This window comes from Passer montanus, unplaced genomic scaffold, assembly GCF_014805655.1.
Source record: "Passer montanus isolate IOZ18808 unplaced genomic scaffold, ASM1480565v1 scaffold50, whole genome shotgun sequence".
Classification (NCBI taxonomy): domain Eukaryota; kingdom Metazoa; phylum Chordata; class Aves; order Passeriformes; family Passeridae; genus Passer; species Passer montanus.
The window spans coordinates 6035189-6057043 of NW_024369930.1; the positions used below are offsets into that span (position 1 = coordinate 6035189).

General features: G+C 38.2%; 1 protein-coding gene across 3 annotated transcripts; it reads left to right on the forward strand.

The window, feature by feature from the left end:
* The first annotated feature begins 24 nt into the window (after positions 1-24).
* Positions 25-21533, forward strand: PUS7 (pseudouridine synthase 7). Of its 3 annotated transcripts, XM_039723761.1 has the most exons (19): positions 25-745; positions 872-1037; positions 2093-2152; positions 2782-3160; positions 5311-5395; positions 5526-5627; positions 6298-6442; positions 8391-8408; positions 10657-10768; positions 12056-12133; positions 13746-13874; positions 14099-14224; positions 14515-14576; positions 14934-15094; positions 15850-15976; positions 16671-16772; positions 18862-18991; positions 20041-20132; positions 20808-21533. In XM_039723761.1, exons 4-19 carry the CDS (start codon positions 2811-2813, stop codon positions 20942-20944), a joined length of 1956 nt encoding a protein of 651 aa, XP_039579695.1. In that variant the 5' UTR covers positions 25-745; positions 872-1037; positions 2093-2152; positions 2782-2810; the 3' UTR covers positions 20945-21533. The 3 variants fall into 3 exon arrangements, with proteins under 3 accessions (XP_039579695.1, XP_039579694.1, XP_039579696.1); XM_039723760.1 differs by lacking the exon at positions 872-1037; XM_039723762.1 differs by lacking the exons at positions 872-1037; positions 8391-8408 and having other exon boundaries at positions 26-745; positions 20808-21531.
* Positions 21534-21855: the final 322 nt, after the last annotated feature.

The window sequence follows — 21855 nt, forward strand, 5'->3', positions numbered from 1 at the left end:
AGTGCCTGCTTGGCACCAGGAGTAATCGCTCGGCGTTTCTTGTTGCGAAGAGTCAAGTGTTTTATTTGTAGTAGTAAACTCAGTCTCTGTTAGAACATTGAAATTGCTGCGGAGTTGATGTTAATGCAGATTCTGGCTTTTATGAAAGCACCTGTTAGGAAAAGGGCCGAGACAATTGAGCAGCTGTCAAAAAATAATAGGAGCCTCTCCCTAGCAGTCTGCAGAGTGTGCCCCGCTCGCTTCAGCGTGCTCCTTCAGGCAATTATCCTGCCGAGTTTATCCCGCTGGTGGCTGCCTTGGGCACAGGATAGTGCTCTGTAGTGTGTGAGTCACTTCTGCTGTGGCAATAGTCTGTGTCTGACAACTTTGGAGTGTTTGTGCCCAACATCGAATTCTTCTAACAGTCTGTACAGTCTGTGTAATTCAGTAACTAGGTATTACAGTTTTATTTAAGAAGCACGAGATTTCTCTTTTTACTACCTTTGGCAGGTGTCTCAGGGGATTTCACTGTGCTGAATGCTATTTTGTTCACTATGTGAAGATACTCACAAGCCATCTAAAAACCTTTTCCACTTCAGTGCTTTATAACCCAGCTTCTATAAATTGTGGTACATGGGAAGAGAATGTGGAAACAGCGGTGAATTGCTTCACTTGGCTATGACTTTTATTTATTGTTCCTCTTGAGAGAAGGATTCTATGAACTTTTATTTGGAGACAGAATGAAATTGGTGCTTTCAGCTTGAAGGTACATTGTTTTGCTAATTGTTCTGCTTTATTGCGTGTGTGTCTTATCACTCTTCACGCCATATATACACATCAGTCTCTCCTTGTTTCCCCATTGTTCATTTATTTTTGTCACATTCATTTTCAGTTCTTCACTTGAGCAAAACATTTCAGGCGTTTCTAAAACAGTTGTTCCTGCCTCTTTAGCCTAATCTGGTGATCTCTTCACTGGGGTGTCCAGGCCATGAAGTCAGTGCTGGCTAACTGATAACTGGTAACAATTACTTGCCAACCCAGCAAATGCTGATTATCAAGTTAGTAGTGGGACTTCCTTTAAAAACATGCCCTTTAAAATTGGATAGATGATGCTATTTAGTGGCCGGAGAGATAATACAGAGTGATGTATGTAGCCCTAAAATACTGCTTAGATCAATTTCTCAGTAATAGCTAATCATATTATATTAGAAACTTGGTTGTTGTGGACAATATTGACTTGACATGGGTAATTTAATTTATTACCAGTTAACTTTTAATTACCAGCTGGCTGGTGATATACAAAGAAGATCACTACTTAAACACAGACTTGGGGAAAACTCCTTTCTTCCCCTTTCCTCCTTGGCCCTCAGGTTATGCTCTGGCCCTTGGGCAAGGCAGTGGTAGTGCAGGAGGTTGGGGTTGGTACATGGAGATTTCCTTCTCCTGCTCGTTTCTTCTGCTCCCATGTGGCTCCTCTCCATGGGCCCCTCAAGGGTGTCCCTGTCCCAGCGTGGGCACCTCCACAGGCCATAGTCCCATCAGAGGTGTCCCTGCTCCTGTTTGGAGAGTTTCCTTCCAAGAGTGCATCTCCAGCTGTGTCACAGCAGTTGTCCCCTTCCCTGTGCCTTTTTGAGCGCTCTGTCAGTGTCTCCTCCTGTGCTTTCTTTTGCCTTTCTCAGATAAACTGGAGCAGGGACACCATGTGCTCATCTGGTGACTTGGAGGATGGCAGGCAGTGGGTTTATGGAGCCAGCTGAACTGGCCATGGCCCACACAGGGCAGTTTATAGCCTCCTCCTGTGCAGCCCCTGCTACCAAAACCTGCACTTTATCCCCCATACACTCGTGTGCCAATGGGGGGTGCTGGAAGAAAGGTCCTGTCCATGCCTAATTATAGGAACTCCAATTTCCTTTTATGCACTTAGAAATAAAACCAGAATTCTCTCCTGTAGCTTGCTAAATAGCAATAATGTGTTGCATCACTAGGATAGTAATACTTTAGCAGTTGTATTTATTAACATGTCTATCTGAGTCCATGTGTGATTGCATTCATATATGTTTTCATAGTATTTTTTTAATAAAACTTCCTCAAAGTTATTTTCCTCTTTTTTCAGATCTGAAGGCAGTGGTTCTGCTGACACAAAGGTGGCAGCTCTGAGCCCTATTCCACCAGCGTGAGTAGTCCTGTTCTTCTCAGAGATCATTTGATTTCTGTGTTGTTTTGTTTGTGTCACTGATTCAATGATTTTGGTATCTCATCCCTCTTATCTTTTGGGCTTGATGCCACCTTGAATTCTGTGTAGCATTTTGTGGGTTGGAAGTACGTGGAAAACAAAGACATGAGATTTCATGTTTACGGGAACTCAGCCATTCTCTCTCAGTCTTTGCAAGATGGAATCTTTATAGAAAAGGGAATAATTGAGAGTAGTCATGTTTAAGAGAAGGCTTGGAAACAAAGTTTCTTAGGCACTAAACTGCTGCTGACAGCAGAACCTGTGTGTGCACAGGCCTGCAGGCAGCCATGGTAAGGGCGGACAAGAGTGGTGATGGTGTAAATGGTCAGTGTAGTACTCGGTCCTGCTCTGCTGTAGTCCAGTGTGCATGCTGCCCTCATAATATCTTCCTTCTTTCTCCCCAAGTACATAATGTTTCTAGGTGTTCAAAATGTTTACTTGATGCTTAATTTAAATGCAGAAAATTTATGGTTTTCCTGAAAGATTGCAGAGGGCAGAGTCCTTGAAGTGCCTATGTACTGATATTGCTCTTAGCAGACAGAAAATAATCCTTTCTTCTTCTTTCTCAGGGCTTCCTATCCTACCCTGTGCCTTAAACATGGAAACTGTAGAAATGAATAGTGTATCCTTGAAACGTCCTCGCTCTGAGGATGATGTGGCCAGTGCAGATGAAATTAAAAGGCAGAAGATCTTGGAGAACTCCAAGGCAGAGAATGACTCTGGGCAGAGTATTGAGACTGTAGCAGAACAACCAGAAGACACAAAAAGTGAAATAATCCCCAATGAGGAAAGTGAGGAGCAGGAAGAAGAGGAACTAGAGGATAGTGATGAAGATGGAGATCCAGAGAGCTTTGCAGACATGATGAAGCATGGACTGACAGAAAGCGATGTTGGCATAACTAAATTTGTTAGCTCTCACAAAGGGTTTTCTGGAATCTTAAAAGAGAGGTAACTCTTTGTCTTGTTTCATATGTTAATTCCTTGTGTAACACAGCTGTAGTTCTCAATTTTCTTTTTTGGACTTGCAGATTGCAGCTGGATTAAGTGAGGTTTATTACTTTTTTACTGCTAAAGAAAGGTTTAATTTAGGATTTTTGTAGATTGTGGGTTGGGGGTTTTTTGTTTGTTTAGGGTTTTTTGGGTTTTTTTTTGGTTGTGTTTGGTTTTTTGGATTTTGGTTTTTTTTGTTTTTTGTTTGTTTGGTTGGTTTTAATTTAGGACTTTTGTAGATTGAGGGTTGGGGTTTTTTTGTTTGTTTAGGGTTTTTTGGGGTTTTTTTTGGTTGTGTTTGGTTTTTTGTTTGTTTTTTGTTTGTTTGGTTGGTTTTCCGTTTTTGGGGTTTTGGGGGTTTTTTGGGTTTTTTTTTGGTTGTGTTTGGTTTTTTGTTTGTTTTTTGTTTGTTTGGTTGGTTTTTCGTTTTTGGGTTTTTTGGGGTTTTTTTGGTTTTTTTTCTTTTTTAAATTTATTTTCCTGTCAAATGGAGCTCTGAAGAAGGAAGCTGTGTATGAGTAGAGATACATGATTACACTGACCTTTGCTGTTTCCGTTGCTCTCTGGCAGCAGCAGAGACATAAAACCTTATGCAGTACACCCATCTTTTGTATCTCTGCTCAGTGCTGATCTGAGATGCACAGAAAAATGGCATCAAAACCATCCTTCTTTGGTTCTTTGCTGTTCTGAGTTTTTTGTCCTTATGTCTGTAAATAAGGATGGTTAGGCTTTAAATTATCGTGTGCTCAGTAATGCCATTTACATAGAAGGGAGTTTCAAAATTCAGGATGTGGAATTTATTATACATTATGTATTTAATAAGATGTTTGGTGCTTAGGAGCTTTTTAAAATGGAACTTCTATGTTTTTAAAATTGAAGAATAGCTTTTAATAAAACAGAATGCAAGTACAAAAGCTCACTGAAGTGAGAATCACTGTGTCTCTAACTTAGCAAAGCAGTTCAGGTTGCTTTGTTTACACACTGAAAAGTCCCTGTGTTTAAATACTGGCTTCATACATAGATAATTTCACATCAAATGATATATACATATTATGTATGTATTTAATCTTTATGTGCAGCATTAAGCAGCTAGTGTAATCCTTCTCTGGGAAGTGTAGTCTGTGCTGAACCTTCTTCTGGGAAATCTGCCAATTTTGGTTGGCCAAAGGTAGCCATGTGATAGAAAATTCGTGGGTTTGTGGGGTTTTTTTTGGACTCTAGTTTTTAACACCTATTATTAATTCATTCTTGACATTTTTATGGTACCATCACTAGCATGCCTAGACAGCTACAAATAATACAGGAGAGGGCACAAAGCACTCCTCTGGAAGGAATTCTACCAATATGATGTATATCTGCACAGAGGGATGGCAAAAGGGGGCTTGGGTGAGGTACAGTAGAAAGCTTCCCCTGGTGAAAGTTTATTAATCTTTCAACGCTGATAGAATAAGAAATTTTTTTTTTTTTCAGTTTGCTAGCAAATGCTGCTTAAAAATCATTTAGCAGTTGCAACACAAACCGACTGTGCTCTGTTATAGTTGGGCTGCTTTTATTATTAGACATGAGTGACTGGATAGAAAATGTCAGAGTAAAATTCTTTTTTGCTGTCATAGAGTATGCAGAGTAACTTTATTTGAATGATGTTCTGTACATCCGAATATATGAACAAGGCTGAATTTGTCCTGCCTTCTGTAGAGTGGCTAAAATGCACTCTATTTTGCAGGTTATTTGAAGTGACAGAGATAATGCAGTAGTTAATGCATTGCACGTTGTGGCAATGCAGTAGAGTCTTAATTGCCAGTAATGACTGGGATTGAGGATAAGCATTACTGATCTCTTCAAACTAGTGAGAGAATGACTTGGAATAACTACAGCAGGGTTTGGTGATCTGCAAAGAATTCTGCTGCATTTGCCTGTGTGTTCCTGTGGTATCCTTCTGGGGGGTGGGAATAGGTACAGCTTTCTCATGGTTGTGAAGTTTGTTTTACATGAATTGTTTTACACAAATTCAGAGTTCTGCAGTGAATTCTGCTAACAGCTTTTTAGGAAACGACTTTATGTGATGTGGGATTTTTATAACAAATGTAATGCATGTTTCTTTCTATCAGATACTCAGACTTTGTTGTCCATGAAATAGGCAAAGATGGACGTGTGAGCCATTTAGATGACTTTTCTGTTCCAGTGGATGATGAGGTAAATTTTGATGTAGATTTGGTAATGGCTATGCTTCTTAATGCTCCTTAAACAAAAACATTGAAAGATGGGAAGTTACTCCATGAGGGTTATTGGTTGTTTGTTTTTTTTCTCCCCAAATATGTATTAGGATCCATCAGAAGAAACATTTACAGTTTTGTCAGATGAAGACAAGCAGCGTTTAGAGGAGCTCCAGCTTTTTAAGAATAAGGAAACTAGTGTTGCCATAGAGGTAAAATTATGAAACTATGAGAAGTTTGGGATGGGGGCAGAGAGAGGCTGAGGGAGGGAGGGAGGCTGTAGAAGGTACACGCTTTCTAATGAGTGTAAGATATAAGAGCAATTTGTCTGTGATGTGACAGGTAACACCAAACTGTGTCCAGTTTAGGGTTTAATTCTCTAAAGTCTCCCAGATGTACGTGTACTCGAATTCATGCATGTGTGAGTTGTTACTTTGATTTTGAGTGAGACTGTACATAGGAGTTTAAATATAGGTTTTAATTTTTGTGGTATTAAAATTACCTTGCAGTATTTTGGTTTCCTGTCTAGTATTGTTTTAAAGAATAAGGAGGTTTACATAAAGCATTTATCCTGATGGAACACTACTGTCAAGGTCAGTGTTTAGTGATTTAATAGAAAATAAGATAAATATGGTCTTCTGTAACAAGAAAGATAAGATGACATTAAAACATGGATATTTTTAAATATTCCACATATTGAAAGTATAACTTTTGAGCTAAATTTGGGACATGGAGATGAGTAGGATTATACCTGGTAGTTTCAAATAAACATTCACACACTAAATAATCTTACCTAGTTTGTTTTTTTATTTTTTCCCTTTAAGGCATCCTTCACTTTTGTATTAATTTATTTGGTTTCTGCATGTATGTGTACTAACACAGGTAGTTGAAGACACCAAAGAAAAAAGAACCATCATCCATCAGGCTGTCAAGTCCTTGTTTCCAGGACTGGAGACTAAAACAGAAGATAGAGATGGAAAGAAATACATTATTGCTTATCATGCTGCTGGGAAAAAAGCATTGGCAAGTGAGTTTCAGTATCACAGCAGATGGGTAAAGTAAATGCTAAAATTATCCCTGAAGTAAGAATTGTTAGTAAGTACTTCAAGTGAGTGTGCTTCCTAATGTAGTCTTGCTTCATTTGTTCCTCATTTCAGCTGATGCTGTGCATCTAAAGTGATTAGGACCACAAGAAATGCTGTAAATTTAAATTTCTACTTGTTTTTCTTTCCAAATAATTCATCCAGTACAACCATATTAGAAGAGAGAACATTGTCTTCTATTTCAGTGGGAATAGGCAAAACAGAGGCTTTATTTTCAGTATTTTTTGAATTTAACTTTCACAATCTTAATTGTGTGTGCAAGTGTGCATTGTGGATGTAAGAGGTTGTAGTTGGAAAATGTACATTAGATTGATAGATGGTGTGATCTTGATGGTCATGAATATTGATGATGAAATTCTCAGTGACTTGAGTAGAGACAAGAATCTTTTTGTTTTCTCAGAGTTATAGTTTCATATAAACATAGTTTACCATGATCATTACTTCTGCTTCCAAGGCTAATTATATTTGCAGAAAATGATCTTTATTCATTATAGATCACAGTTAATCTTTTGAAATAGTCAAAGTCATGAAGGATTTTCAAAATGAAATTTTATCCACTTTAATCTAGCAAGATACCGTTTTGGATTCTGGGAATAAATGAACATGTTTTACGTCTTTTAATGTTACTAAAAATTTGTTGCTATGGTAAGTTTAGAGGATTATCTACCCGCAGAATGGTGCACATTTAACTAAAGATACTAAGGTTTGGTTTAAATTGTTTGCATTCCTCTGTCATTTCAACCTAGTACAAATGATGGTATGTAAACCTAACCCTTTAATTTTAAAGACAAAGGAGATGGAAGAACAATAACGAAATAGTCATTTAAAATGGAAAATAAAGTAATTTCCCCTATAATGTAGTTGTTTGTTTAAGGCTTGTTATAAGCAAATATGGGAATGTTCTATTTTTATTGGCCCAATTAAAATGTGTTTATGTGTCTTATTTAGTCATTTTTAGAAAATGTGTATGTTTGCATGCTTTATGCATGGAGTATGTATACTTACCAGCACAGAATTCTCCTCAGCCAGTTTTGTTCTGTTGGTTTGTAACAGTTTTTCCTCCATCTTTTCCTTCTGCTGCTTCTGTTCTTTAACCACTGTTACAGTCAAGTGGATGTTGTTAAGCTGATATAAGGGATAATAGATAAAAGAATTTAAGTATTTTAAATATACTGAAAAAAATTTAGTGGTGTGTCTCTAGGATTAAATCATTACATGGAGCACCATCTTGTGATGCAGAGAAGCATCATCTATTTAAACTTGGATTCCCCAGCTGTGATGCTCCAGGCACCTGTGCATTTGTTGGTGGAGATGTCAGTTTCTGTGAGTGTGTGCAAATGCTTATGGATGTAAAATTGAAGTGCTTTTTAGTCAGGATTATATTTATCTTTCTTGTTTATATAGCCACAAACATGTCTTAGCCATGAATGGGCTCTCCAGGCAAGAAACATTTCAGAAGTGTAGAATATTTGATTATTACCTGAGATACCTGATTACTTTGTTGATAACATAAAACATTACCAAACATGCTTCTGTAATTTAAAATCAGAAGCTGCTACGTTTCTATAGTCAGTTTATCCTCCAAATAGTTAAAATACTATTTTTGTCAGTAAACTGTTTTTTCATCATTGTCCACAAATTAAGTTTGTTGCATCTCCAATTGAAGCTTTCCATATGTTCACTGTTTGCCTCTGCACGATTCCATTCCATAATTGTCTAAATTGCTGTCATCCACCACCTAGCTGTTGGATGCTCCCTGAAGCATAAACAATCCCATAACCATAAACCTGCATGTTCACCTCTAAAAACCCTTTGACAGTCTAAAAATTAAATGCTACTCTTTTGTACTCTTTATGCTCTGCATTGGGACAGAGGTCAGAACTGCAACAGGTAAGAGATGTTGACATTTCATGCTAACAAAAATGAAATGCCAACCATTATGACCTCCTAAATAGCAACAGGACTGGCCAAACTTGTAACAATTTCTCTAAAATCCCTACATATAAATATTACTTAAAATGCCCTGAAACAGCCAAGAATTAGGCTTATTCTACCTCTTTTTTTGTAGTGCATTATAGACAATACTCATTTGGTGCAGAGAAAGTCTGCTAGTAATAAGTGATATGAATTACCAATTTTTTCAGGACATGTTGACAATTATAGTAAATTTTCCATTGATTTCAGTTAGCCAAGCCTTTGCCCTTCAGCCTGTATTGCAGACACTACTATCTTTTTATATAACTTTAAAAGCATTTATCACACACCCTGCTATTGAAAAAGGGAGTTTCAGCAAAAGGCTTGGAAAAAGGGCTTGGAAATACAATGTTATTGTCAAAAATGTAGCATGACTCTGAAACACAGCAGTAAGGACTCCAAATTGTCCCACTGCTTCATCTACCCAGTTGAATGCTTTGCAGTATTGGGTGAGGAATGGTTGAGTATCAGGACTGTGGCTGCAGCCTCCTTTGGATGGGGTCATGGCTGTGATGTCCATGAGGAGCCCATTGGTCTGTGTAGTACCTAGAGAATCCTTTTAGTGTAGATCACATTAGGGCTCACTTCCATGAGCAAGAAATGACCATGTGCAAGATGTATTAGTTAAATATAAAGGTGGTTCCAGCTGGAGAGGGTTCTCCTTTGTGAATTGAGCTCTTACTCTCTTCTAATTGCTGAGATCTTATTGGAGAACCTTGCTCTTCCAGAAAAATGCAGTGTTTCATTGACTGAGTTTGAGTCGTGGTGGTCTCTCTCAGAAGGAGAGACCAGCAGGAGCATGAGGTCTCCAGTTCAGGTCCAGTGAAACTCTGTGGGAGGGGGGCTGTGCTTGAAACTGATGGTGCAAGGCAAGTGATTTAATAATTCTAGGTGGCTAAAACCTGTACATATAATTTTTTATACAGTAGCATCCAGAATTGTCTTTGCAGAAGTGTGTGCATGAATGGCAGCTTCTCAAAAACAAGCAAGAATTAAACATACTTACTATCTGTGTGGGATATTTGGACTTCGTAAAACCAGGGTAAAAAAAAAGAGCAGTATTTGCCAAGAACTTCCTTCCTGCATTGGTGTTCATATATTGAAATGAGGCTGGCTTTTTCAGTTAGCTTTTCCTGTTATGAAAGATGCTTAGGCCTTTTTTTTACAAAACCAGGTATGTCTGCTTAGTGGCTAGCAAGAGATAAGAGACTTCTTATTTAAAACAAAACAAATTCTTAGTTTTGTTCTTAAATAACAATCGATAAACTTCAGAACTGAAGGAACCTCACATTTGGTTGCTAAAGCTCCATAGAATCAGTCTCCCTTCCCATTAATGCCATAGACAGTGGATTATTGGAAACTGAAAATTTTATCTCTGGTGGTGGTTATTTGCAAAAAAAAGCTTAACAAATCAACAGTTTTCTTCCTTCTACAGAAAATGTCAAATAGTAGCACAGAATTGTAAGTCAATTGTTAATCTGTGGGACCTGAAGTTACTTCAGCCTCTGGCCTTCTCTAAGCATGGCACCCTACCTGCCATGGATTCTATGTTCTTGTCTCTCTTGTAGCAGATTTCTTGCTCCCATTGGATTTTAAAAAAGAACTATCTTGAAGCAATATTTTGAGCATGATTTCTTAGGATTTTGTACGATTCATTCTTTTGAATGGTGCACAGAAAAAATACTACAGAAATAAAGAATATGTCTGTACTGGAAATCATAATGGTAGTCTTCCTACAAACAGGGCTCCAGTGGTTCTCAACTATTAATTATAGAAAGAGCTAGAAGAAATGTGGTGTAGTTTCTATTGCTGAAAGTCAGTATAATGATAATGTTTTTGAGAAATTTAATCAGGTGATACAGCAATTAAATGACTAGGCTATATTTTCAGATAATTTAATGATAAAGGAACTGTCACTATTTCATTCAGGATTTTCTAGGTGACAGAATTGATTAAAGAGAAGTTTGCAGTCCAGTGGAAGGGGAGGTCTTTTCAATGTGCTTTACAGCTTTTGCTGTCAGTAATTAACTTTCCTTTTCATTTTTTAAAAAGCAGATGGAAATTAGCAGAAATTGAATCTTGCATATTTAAAATAAATGTAGCTGCAATGGCAAAAATATTGGGTTTTTTTATAAGTGACTCTTTAACCTTTTTGCTTTTAAAGATCCAAGAAAGCACTCTTGGCCAAAATCTAGGGGAAGCTACTGCCATTTTGTACTGTACAAGGAGAACAAGGACACTATGGATGCCATCAATGTCCTATCCAAATTTTTAAGGTAAGGCTGTTGTTTCGGCCATCTGGCTGGCATGCAGCCCTCTCCCTCCATGTTTATTGTTGCTGTAAATGTTATACTTAATAATTATGTAAGAGCAACACAAATGATTGCTATTCTCTAATTTGTAGACAGCTTAAAATGAAAAGTTACTTTAGAATATCAAATTTAAAATATCGAAGTTTTGTGAGGAAGTGAGAATGGAACAAAATGAGCCTAAGAAATTTTAAAGACTACTCTACTGCTTCAATGGAAAAAGTCCACAATTGCCATTGGCTGATCTGAGAAAGGCTTGGCAGCTGAAAGCCTCAATGTACGTAACATGAATTAAAAGCCATTTTTTCCCCAGTGTGTGAATATATGCAAATATGTTATGAACCTGTCAGATATTGTTGTGATAATATGCTGATCAGTTCCTAAGCAGTTACAGTTGATAAACTGTTGTTCCATGTATTAATTTCTCCATGGCAACACAGGCTTAGTTCCTTTCACCCCATCAAGTGCAGAAACAAAAAGATTTGCCAAAGCGTGACATGAGCACAGTGAATTGCAGAGGAAGAGCAGTTTTAAAATTGGGTCAGTTCAGTGATCTACTCATAGGGAAACTTCCACTTTTCCCTTTGCCCTTCTTGTCCAAAAAATAATAAAAATTGTAACCTAGATGTTAACCAATGAACTACTGGTATTGCTATTGAGAACAGAATGGCAGGAGCATAGTTAGGTGGAAGACTGTATGTGATGGCAATCCTGCTACCCCCTGGGGCCCTTAACTGGAATAACTGGAAATACTCCACCTAACACAGGCTGTAAAGTACAAAGTGAAAAGGAAAGGAAATTTTCCTCTCAGGGAGAGGAGTGGATCAAATTTTAAATTAGCTTCTCATACTCTCTCATAATGTGCAGGCATGGTATTCAGACATGTTTGAAGTTTAAGGAAGAAGTGGATATGATTTTTTTTTAATGAAGTTGGTGGTGGCTGTTCATTGCTTTATCGAGTTAATGAAGTTATGAAGTTAAGAAGTACTTCAAAGTTCATGTTTTGCAAGCACTGTTGTGTTAAAAGTGAATTATCTACATATAATTACAACACAAGTTTCCTTGTGTTTTATGTACTCATGGGTGAGATTAGAAAATGTCTCACATGTCAAATTGTAACCCAATTCTGAGGAATGTAGGTATATTTTTCTGTTTAATTTATAAGATTAATAATTCTATGAAATTATGCTGAAAATTGTCTTTGATCTCTTGCTATTTTATATATACATAATATCTATTACTGTTGCTTTTAAGAGTGAAGCCAAACATATTTTCCTACATGGGAACTAAAGATAAAAGGGCTATAACTGTTCAAGAGATCGCTGTTCTCAGGTGAGTAAAAGTACAATCTGGAGTATTTGCACTTGTGCTGTGGTAGCTTGGATGTATCACTAGATACCTAAAAGACTCAGTGACACAAATGGCAGGTACAGGTCCTGACCTTGTGAAGGACAGGTGTTAATGAAGATGCCACAATCCTTTTGTGTTCTGTGGTTACTGGGGATATTTTCAGTCAGTGGTGCTCTGAGTCACGGGCTGGTTACGTGTACTTGGCCGAGGCACTGGGACAGATTGCCTGCCTGCTCTTAGGCTGCTTGGATCTCATGCAACAGCAGAAAAACAGAATGACATGGTGAAAATAATGTCCCACTTCCTTCCTGGATTTTGTTTCCCCCTTTCTACAGCTAGAATCCTATTTTCTTTCTCACTGTACTCTCTGAACAGTGCCAGAGAAGGCTAACACTGCCCTTGCTCATACACTGTGAGTAGCCAGAAGGGACAAAAAAATGATGAGGCATTTTTTCTGCCTCAAGCTACTTCTTTAATCACCTTCTAAGAGAAAATAAAATTTACTTTGTCGTATTCTAAGATAATTATATGGTTTCTGGGCACTTTAAGTTAGTGTTAGATCCATAACCAAGAATGACAGGTATCTCCTAGTCGTGTATTGAAATATCATTTTAGCTGGCTGGAATATCCCACCTGCACTACTTTTTACAACTTTTTGAAAACCACAGTGAGTGAGGAAATCACAGCTTGAAAACCAGAGATTTGATCAAATCCTTTTTAAAAGGAGGGCATCCACTACTGAATTGTTTATATATTTCCTCCCAATGTTCTGTATGTGTGTGTGTTAGCACATAGAAAAGGAAATACTGATTTTTGAATTGTGAGAAGCCCCAGATTCGCATTGCTGCAAGGCTGCTTTGCAAAGTGGTAACAGTTAACCAGTTGTGTGTTGTAGCCATCTCAGCTGCTGTCCCATTTACTTTTTAACATTATCACATTCAAGTGTGGTGTCTGCTTCATGATGTCACAGCCCCTGACTCTTCTGCACAGGAGAGGGGACATTGCCAGTTGCCAGCCTGCTCTAAGCTGAGTATGCTGGCCATGCTGGTTCACAAACTTCACTATCCTGGTAAAAATATAGCAGAAATGTCCAAGAGCATCTTGGTGATGCAAAGAACAGAGTATGCTTCCAAAAATACTAGCAACTAAAATGGCAGGTATCAGTGACACATTGGATTCCATATTCTTTCATCTGCACTAGGCATATACAGTAGCTAATTTTATTTAACTCTGTATTTATGACTGTGCTGACTGGGTGTATGTATTCATGAAGCAGTTACTCAAATAATGCAGAGTTCACCTTGTGGGGTACAGTATACATCAATACTGCAATATACTTTTTTCTGGAGTATGTTTTAATAGAGATGTGAGAAGACAGTGCTAAAAGTCTGTCACAGTATACATGTCCTTTGTATAAGTACCCTTAAGAATTATGTATTATCTTCCTTTAGCTCTTTCATGAAATATTTTGAAAAGGCAACAGTAGAAAATTGGGGAGACTGGACTCAGTGTTTTTCATTTTGTAATGGCAGCATTTCTGTATTTATCTGCTTTTTGAAGCATAGGTTAGTCACTGTTGTTTGTTTCTTTCTAGAATCACTGCACAAAGACTTGCTCATTTGAATAAATGTTTGATGAACTTCAAATTAGGAAATTTCAGTTACAAGAACCATCCACTGAAACTGGGGGAACTGCAAGGGAACCATTTCACTGTTGTTCTCAGGTAGTATGTTAGTAGGTGTTTAGATGGTTCTGTTAGAGTTTTTTTTTCTTTAAATAGATAAGTGATGTCAGTGCAGCTTGTGTTACAAAAATAAGTCCTGTTGGCAGGAGACTGTTAAATTTGATGCATGCTATATAATATTGATGTTGAGCTTTAATATAATGGGCATCTCAAAATAGCATAAACCCTTAATCTGTCTATAACTTTTTTTTTTTCAATGCTAGAAACATAACAGGAACTGATGAGCAGATAGAGCAAGCAATGCATTCACTCAGGGAAATTGGATTCATTAATTACTATGGAATGCAAAGATTTGGAACCACAGCTGTTCCTACTTATCAAATTGGCAGGTATGTGTTGCTTTCATCCTCACCCCCCTTTTTTTAAATTTTACTCTTATCACCATGTAACTTGATGTATTTTTGGGAACATTTTTCTAACATATTGCCTGTACCAGTTTTAAATTTAGATTCAAGAAAGATCTTGTTTCTGAACTTGCTTCAGCAGTTATCTTGCATAATAGCACTACTTTTAATATTGCATAAGTCTAAACACTAATACATATTTTTTGATAAGTTGGCTAAATCCCTTTAAAATAGATTTAGCCAGTTCTTAATACACTTTCCTGTTTGAATCCTAGAGCTATTCTACAGAACAACTGGAATGAAGTAATGGATTTGATATTAAAACCACGACCAGGAGGTGAGAACTGAAAAATGATAGATAACATCATGTGTTTCTGCCTCTTCTCCAATAAACATATGTTTAGGAAAAGCTTAAGCCAGTTTAGCAGTGGAGAAGCAATCTTCAGTCTCTCCCTTTCTGCCTCACTTTCCTTGCTGTGCAGTTTCTTGCAGTGGGGCTAAAAAGGGACCTGAATACTTACAGTGTTTGCTCAAGCTCCATGTGAAGCCTTCCACCCTCAAGTGTTCTGTGATTCTGTTCATCTGTATTTACCATGACTGAAACTTTAATTTTTCAACTGTTTTAACAAAAGGTGAGATGAATGCTTTTTTTGGTGTATAGGTAAAATGTTTTTATTTTACATCCTTGTTCTAGCTGAAAAGGGATACTTAGTGAAATGCAGAGAAGAATGGGCAAAGACTAAAGATCCTGCAGCAGCCCTCAAGAAACTACCTGTAAAAAGGTGCGTGGAAGGACAGCTTCTACGTGGACTCTTAAAGTACGGAATGAAGAACATAATCTCTGCATTTGGCATAGTGAGTGTAAAAGTTGGGCAGTATTTACTGGAATAAACATTCTTTTGATGGTATCAGGATGAATTTAAAATAGGCTCATTGATGCTTGATGAGTTGAAAGTTAAGTTTAAAAATCTTTACATTTATCCTGCCTTTTTGCTGGAAGTACTGCTGTGTAGTAACTGATGACATCTCTAATTAATGTATGCATAATGAGGTTTCCAATTTATACAACAGCCTCTCTGATATGTGGGAAAATACAGTTACACTTAGTAGCTATGTATAATATGGATCTGAGAATTTTGCAAATGTTCAGTTTCAGTGTTTTCCTGTTGCTTTAAAAGTATCAATCAGACTGATGGTAGGCTAATGAATCAGCCTGATATGGAGGTGATGGATCCATTTGTCATTTTCAAGTGCTGTAATCAAGATCAAGTCTTTGGAGAAAATACCTCATCACTAGCAAACTACTGGGCCATTGTAGGACCTGGGGGATAATTTCTTGTTTATAAAGAAGATAATTAGAATAACACAGTGCTTTCACAGCTGCAGAGTTTACTTCAGATTTCAGGAGGTTGAATATGAATTCAGTGTTTTATAATAGACCCGTATGTTTGACGTGTAGAGTTAAAAGTTTTGGGGATTTTTTTTTTGGTAAATTTAAGCACAGTGCTTTTTTGTGTACATTTCAAACATGTAAAAGCATTATTTCTTCATATATCCTTTTCTCATACAAGACATTTATCTAGTGTTTAATTTTTTTTCTTTACCCCTAGATACCAAGAAATAATCGTTTAATGTATATTCATAGCTACCAGAGTTATGTGTGGAATAATATGGTGAGCAAGAGAATAGAAGAATACGGGCTTAGAGCTGTACCAGGAGATCTCATACTTAAAGGAGGTAAAATCAGACAAAGGCAGTGATGCTGTATAGTTCAGATTCCTAGGAAAACAAGGCATGTAGTTTGTGTTTGTCTGATACTGCTTACGTAGTTTCTCTTCTCTCACCAGTTTTGGCCCAGTGATAGCTGAATCCATTGGTCTGTTTTAGACAAATTGAGTGAGGAATTAGATATTACACTTACATGAGCTGTTTGTTAGCCTGGTTAGGGAAGAGAGACTATGGAGGACTGATTAGTCTCAAGAATGACCTCAAACCTGATTGATCTGTGAAAGACTGTGGAAGGACATTGTGAAGTTTTTACCATACAAGTTTTTGATTGCATTAGTATCTTGTGAAGAAGAAACTCAACTCAGTTAAAACTTTCTTTGCTTGTATTTGCTCTGGCATTTCCTACAATTCTCCTTTATGTATGCCTGGTGCATGGAAGGGGGCTGTTCCTCTAGCAGTCCTTACTTCAGGTAGCTTTAAGTCACTGGAAGCCAGGCTGTGATTCTGCCAGTAACTGTGACAGCCTTGGAGGCTGCTACTTCTTTTCTTAGAAATGTTGTCTGTTAAGTGGAGATAAAACATGGTAGTTATCTTTCTCAGAGTAAGCTTATTTCAATCAAAGGCTTTATTTTAAATTTAGCTGAAGTTAACTGTCACAGGCATCATCTACACTGGTAACTTCATTTTTCTGTCCTGACTGTAGCCACGGCTGTTCACATTGAAGAAGGAGATGTTGATAGCTACACTATCCACGATGTAGTGATGCCATTGCCTGGATTTGATGTTATTTATCCAAAGCATAAAAGTAAGTCTGACTGTTAACTGAAGTACTTACACTGAAAACATAAGTCTTCTTTAAGATTGTTCCTAAAAGGAAGATTGTATCTACTCAACCATGGTGACTTTTAAAGCAATACATCACTTCAGATCTCTAAAACATTAATGTCAGCCTTTTGTTGCTGCCAGGATGCTCTGTTCAGTCTCCTTCCCACTGGGAATCCCAGATGACTGCAGAGCAGAGTTTCTCACTAACCTGTACCACTGCAAGGATTTAATCAGGTACAGGATTTTGTCCTTGATGAATTTCAGGATGTTCCTCTTGGCCCATTCCTCTAGTGTGCCTCAGTCCCTCTGAATGGCAGTCCTGTCCTTGCATGGATTGAATGCCACCCCAGCTTGGTTTAGCCCACAGATTGATTGGGGTGAATTCCAGCTCTTCTCCACTATTTCACAGGACACATCTCAGTTCCTTGAGGAACTCTGCTTCTAGGTAGAGCTGCAACCAGTAGTGACTATACTTTGAGATGCTGAGCCAGACAGCTGTTACCCACTTTCCAGTCCATCCACTGTGATGTTCTGGGACACAAAGATGCTGTGGGAATGCATTGACAGCCTTGCTAAAGGCAAGGCAGGCAACAGTCCTTGCTCTCCCCTCATCCATAGGTGTAACAATTTCATCATAGAAGACAGTAGTGTTGGTGGGTTTTTTGCTTTTTCTCTTTCTTTTTCTTCACCATATTAAAACCACAGTGATGGTGTACCCAAAGAGGATTAACTCCATTATTTTTCCCCAGGGACCAGAGTGAGCCTGACTGGTCGATAATTCCCTAATTATCTTTCCTGCTCTTTCTGAAGTTGGGTGCAGCACTTGGTTTTCCACAGTTGTCTGGGCCATCCCTAGATCTGCACAATCTCTGAGATGGTAGAGAAAAACTTCACCATGACATGAGCTAGCTCTCTCAGCCTGTATCTTCTCCCACTACTATGGTTGTGTTCGAGAGTCCCAGGATGAGGGAAGAGATGAGAATCTTGACTCCATGTTTCAGAAGGCTGATTTATTATATTACGGCATTATGTTATATTAAAATATTATACTAAAAAGTATAGAAAGAAAGAATCCATCAGAAGGCTGGAAAGGAATAGAAAGGAATGATAATAAAATCTTGTGACTGCTCACAGCCTCGACACAGGCGGCTGTCATTGGTCATCAAGTAAAAACAATTTCACATGCTGGGTAAATAATTCTCCAAATCACATTCCAAAGCTGAAGCTTCCCCACGTCTCAGGAGAAAAGATCCTGGCAAAAGGATTTTTCATCAAATATGTCTGTGACACACTACTGGTAGTCCCTCTTTCTTAACCTTGCCTCTAAGAAGAGAGGCCTGGGGCACTTTGCTGGTCAAGGCCGAGGCAAAAGAGGCACTGAGACCATCAGCCTTCTGTCTGTCACTAGACTTAGCACCAGGACATTGCTTTCCTTGTAGTCTTTCATTGCTTGTGTTGCAGCTCAGCTCTTCCTGGTCTTGATGTCATTTGCTGCTTTCAACTGTAGCTGAGCTCTGGCTTTCCTAAGACCATTTCTGTGTGCCTGGACAATGCTGGTACAGTCCCTCTTTGTAGCTGGCCCTAGGTTTCACCTGTTCTGTGTTCTTATAGATGAGGGTAGTCATGAGTTCCTTGCATGTTTTCCTCTATATTGGATTGAACTGTTCTTGTACTGTCAAATTGTCAACTGATTTCTCTCTGCTGCTTTTTACTGAGAGAGTAATGGGTAGTCTGGCCCTTGATTTTTTTTCCCATATACCTGAGATTAGTCCTGTGAAGTCTAAAAAATTGGAATGCATATATAAGATGGCGTTTGAATGTCAATAAAGTATTTTGTAAATTTTGTTTTCAGCTGAAATTTGATTTGATGCCTTCTTTGCTAATGCCTCTACTAAACAGGGTGTAGAAGTAAACAGGTAATAAGATCTGCAGTAATTTTGAACTTCTGTGTAGCATTTATCCAACATATGCTGAAAACTGCTAAATGTAAGGGAAGGGAATAATCCATGAAAACAATTGAAATTTGCCACACTACATTCTCTCCTATTAAATATTTTCCTCTCTTGCAGTTGGTGAGGCCTACAAGGAGATGCTGGTAGCTGACAACCTTGATATCAACAACATGAGGCATAAAATCAGAGATTACTCACTTTCTGGAGCATACAGAAAGATTATCATTCGGCCTCAGAATGTCAACTGGTGAGTGGGAGCATAAAGGAAATTACACTTGAATTGACAGCATAGAGTTTTTTTAAGGACAAAACAGCATGAGACTGATCCATGGGACATCCACACAGACTGAAACATAGGTAGAAAGGAATCTCTCTGCACTTCTCTCCTGTTTTTAATGCAGCTGAAGTGGAATGATACCCTTATTTCTTCCTTGGTTCCCTTGTTCTGTGGTGAAGGAGTATCAACACATCTTATCTAGTTGTTCACTCCTTGCAAAGGCTTGCCTGAACACTTCATGGGTAATTACTTATGTTGAGGCAATTATAGGTAATACTCAAAACAGGGGTTTTTTTTGTAGTCTTGCTATAAGAAAGTTGGTCTCCAATTACCTGTCAATCAGAAAAATTTGTATCACTTAACCCTACTAACTCACTGTTGTTAGAGATACAGCCTAGTTTTCATATGGCAACTGAATAAACACCTTTTAAACGAACTGTACAAATGTGCAGAAAGACATGATCACTGATGCATGGAATTACATATAGAGGGTTTAGGAGGGAGCAGAAAAACAGAAATATTTATATACTTGAAACATCAGCACTAATTAATATGAAGCTTGTCTACTTCCCACTTAGTTTTTCAGCCTCATGGTTACATATGGGATTTCTGTTAAATGAATGGCACAAACTGTGGCATGTGTCTTAGCCCTTTCAAAGTTTGGATGACTATTGAAAGGCTTCACCCCTGCCAGGTACTCTTAGAGCTGACACCATTCTTCCCTAAATTTAATGAACTATACTTCTTATGTAGTTGGAAATTCTGACAGCACACAAGGGCAAACAGATGAGTTATGCAAAGAAACTTCTGACTAACTTAGAATTGGTTTTTAATAATCTTCATAAAGCCAAGGCGAGCCTTCTACATAGAGCTCTACCCATTATTTTGCCTAATTCAATTTCAGTTGTAAATGATAAATTGCAATAATAATAAAATAGTATTATAATAATACATATTTATATAAAATGTGTTAACCTAAATAATTTAAAATAATAATAAATTTTATGTATATTATAAAGGGAAGTTGTTGCATATGATGATCCTAAAATCCCATTATTTACTACGGATTTGGATAAACTGGAAGGAAAACCATTACCAGTTCTCCCTACAGGTAAGTTGATTTTTCTACTGGTTTGCTAAATGGAAGTTTGATCTGGCTGTTGCTTTCAACTGCTACATATTCAAAGCTTTAAGGAAGACCTTTCATTTAACTATTGACTGTTAAGCAGTGGTAACAACAACCTCTAAGGTCAGGCATCTAAATAAGGACCCTAATTTCTCAAGGGTGCAAGCCATTCCTCCAGCATCTGTATTGACTTACATTTTCTTACAGGCATCTGTAAGATCAAGTAAATGCTTAGCAGTAAATATCTGCAACTAACAAGTGGAATTAAGTCAAAAATTATCTGTATGCTGAGCTTGTATTATTGGTGCTGAGCACAGATGACTGAAATACTTAACTCTGGTCACAAGGTGTTTTGACACTGCTTTCCAGAAAAGTGAAGACAGGCTAGAAATTGAGTTTGAAAGAATGAATGTTTGCTTTTAGAAGAAGAAAAATCTGAAACCACCACTTTGTCCTGAGAGAAAATGTTAAAAAATTGTTTCATTAAATTTTTCAGGGTGGATTATAAACAGGAGTGGGGTGGTGGTGGTTGTTTTGCTTTATGGGCTGGGGCAGTTGGTTGTGGAAGTTGTTAGTTCAGTTTAGATGACATCCAGAATAAGCATTATGTATGCCCTTAACCACTTGTTCTTGCTTTTTGTCTCTTACACCTGCTGATAGATGGCAAATTCAGGGCGCTGAAGATGGAATTCTCCCTTCCCCCATCCACTTACGCTACCATGGCAATTCGGGAAGTTTTGAAAATGGACACAAGCATAAAAAACCAGACACAACTCAATACTACCTGGTTGCGCTGAATGAACTGCAGAATTACTTAATTTTAACAAAGTGTTTTCTTATTTACATGTTCTGTACAAATCTTTAAAGAGTCACAGTAAAAGATTTGTATTTTTTTAAGTTTTTTTAGTGCTAGCATTTAACTTCGTAGTCCTTTGCAAGATGGTGACTGTAATATAATACAGATTTTAGTGACTGGTGCTTTTTACTGAATGAGCAAGTTACTTGAGCTGTATCATGGGTGCGTCCTTAGAATTGTACTTATAATGGCATCAGACCTGGAAGAATGTTTAGCCTGCTTTCTTTGGGCAAGCACTGAATGTTTTCACAGGTTCAGCCACCCTTGAAGTCTTTTCAAATATAATGAATTATATGGGGAAATATGAATTACAACAAAATTAAGATACTGATGAATATGTATTGCTGGAGTTTTGCTGGTAGCATTTGCACTGATGCAGTAGCAGATTCTGTTAGCAAGGCTTTTGTGTGCTGCAAAGCTGTACAGCTCTTTTAAATAGTCCGACTTTTCATTGAGAAAGTACTTGTATTTTCCAGCGAATACCAGTACCAAAGAACAGGTACTTAAAATAAACTAACCTGAAACTCTGAGCGTGTAGCAGTAAGTCCTTCCTTTGCGCCTGTCCCTTGCCCATTGATGGCGGGGAATGAGCCGGCCTTCGTGTTGGGGGGAAAAAAATACTGTGGAGCTGTTCTAAAGAGACCTGGCCTTTTCAGCCAAGTGTAAAGCCTCTGTTGCTAGTTTGTCGCCAGCCACGGCGGCTGCGTGCGGAGGGGCGGGGAGGCTGTGAGGGGCAAGGCCGTGACCCTGAGCACCGTGTGGGCCAGCCCCCGAGCGGGCGGGCGGGAGCGGGGCCGTGTCCCTGTGAGGAGGGACTGGGCCAGCCCCCGAGCCGGCGGGCGGGAGCGGGGC

What these genes read in the sequence shown, in the direction of transcription:
- PUS7 (XM_039723761.1), top strand. Translation starts at nt 2,811, where the DNA reads ATGGAAACTGTAGAAATGAATAGTGTATCCTTGAAACGTCCTCGCTCT. An exon ending in ATTAAAACCACGACCAGGAG is followed by an intron (nt 14,577 to 14,933) that starts GTGAGAACTGAA and finishes TCCTTGTTCTAG; the next exon opens with CTGAAAAGGGATACTTAGTG. An exon ending in AGATCTCATACTTAAAGGAG is followed by an intron (nt 15,977 to 16,670) that starts GTAAAATCAGAC and finishes TCCTGACTGTAG; the next exon opens with CCACGGCTGTTCACATTGAA.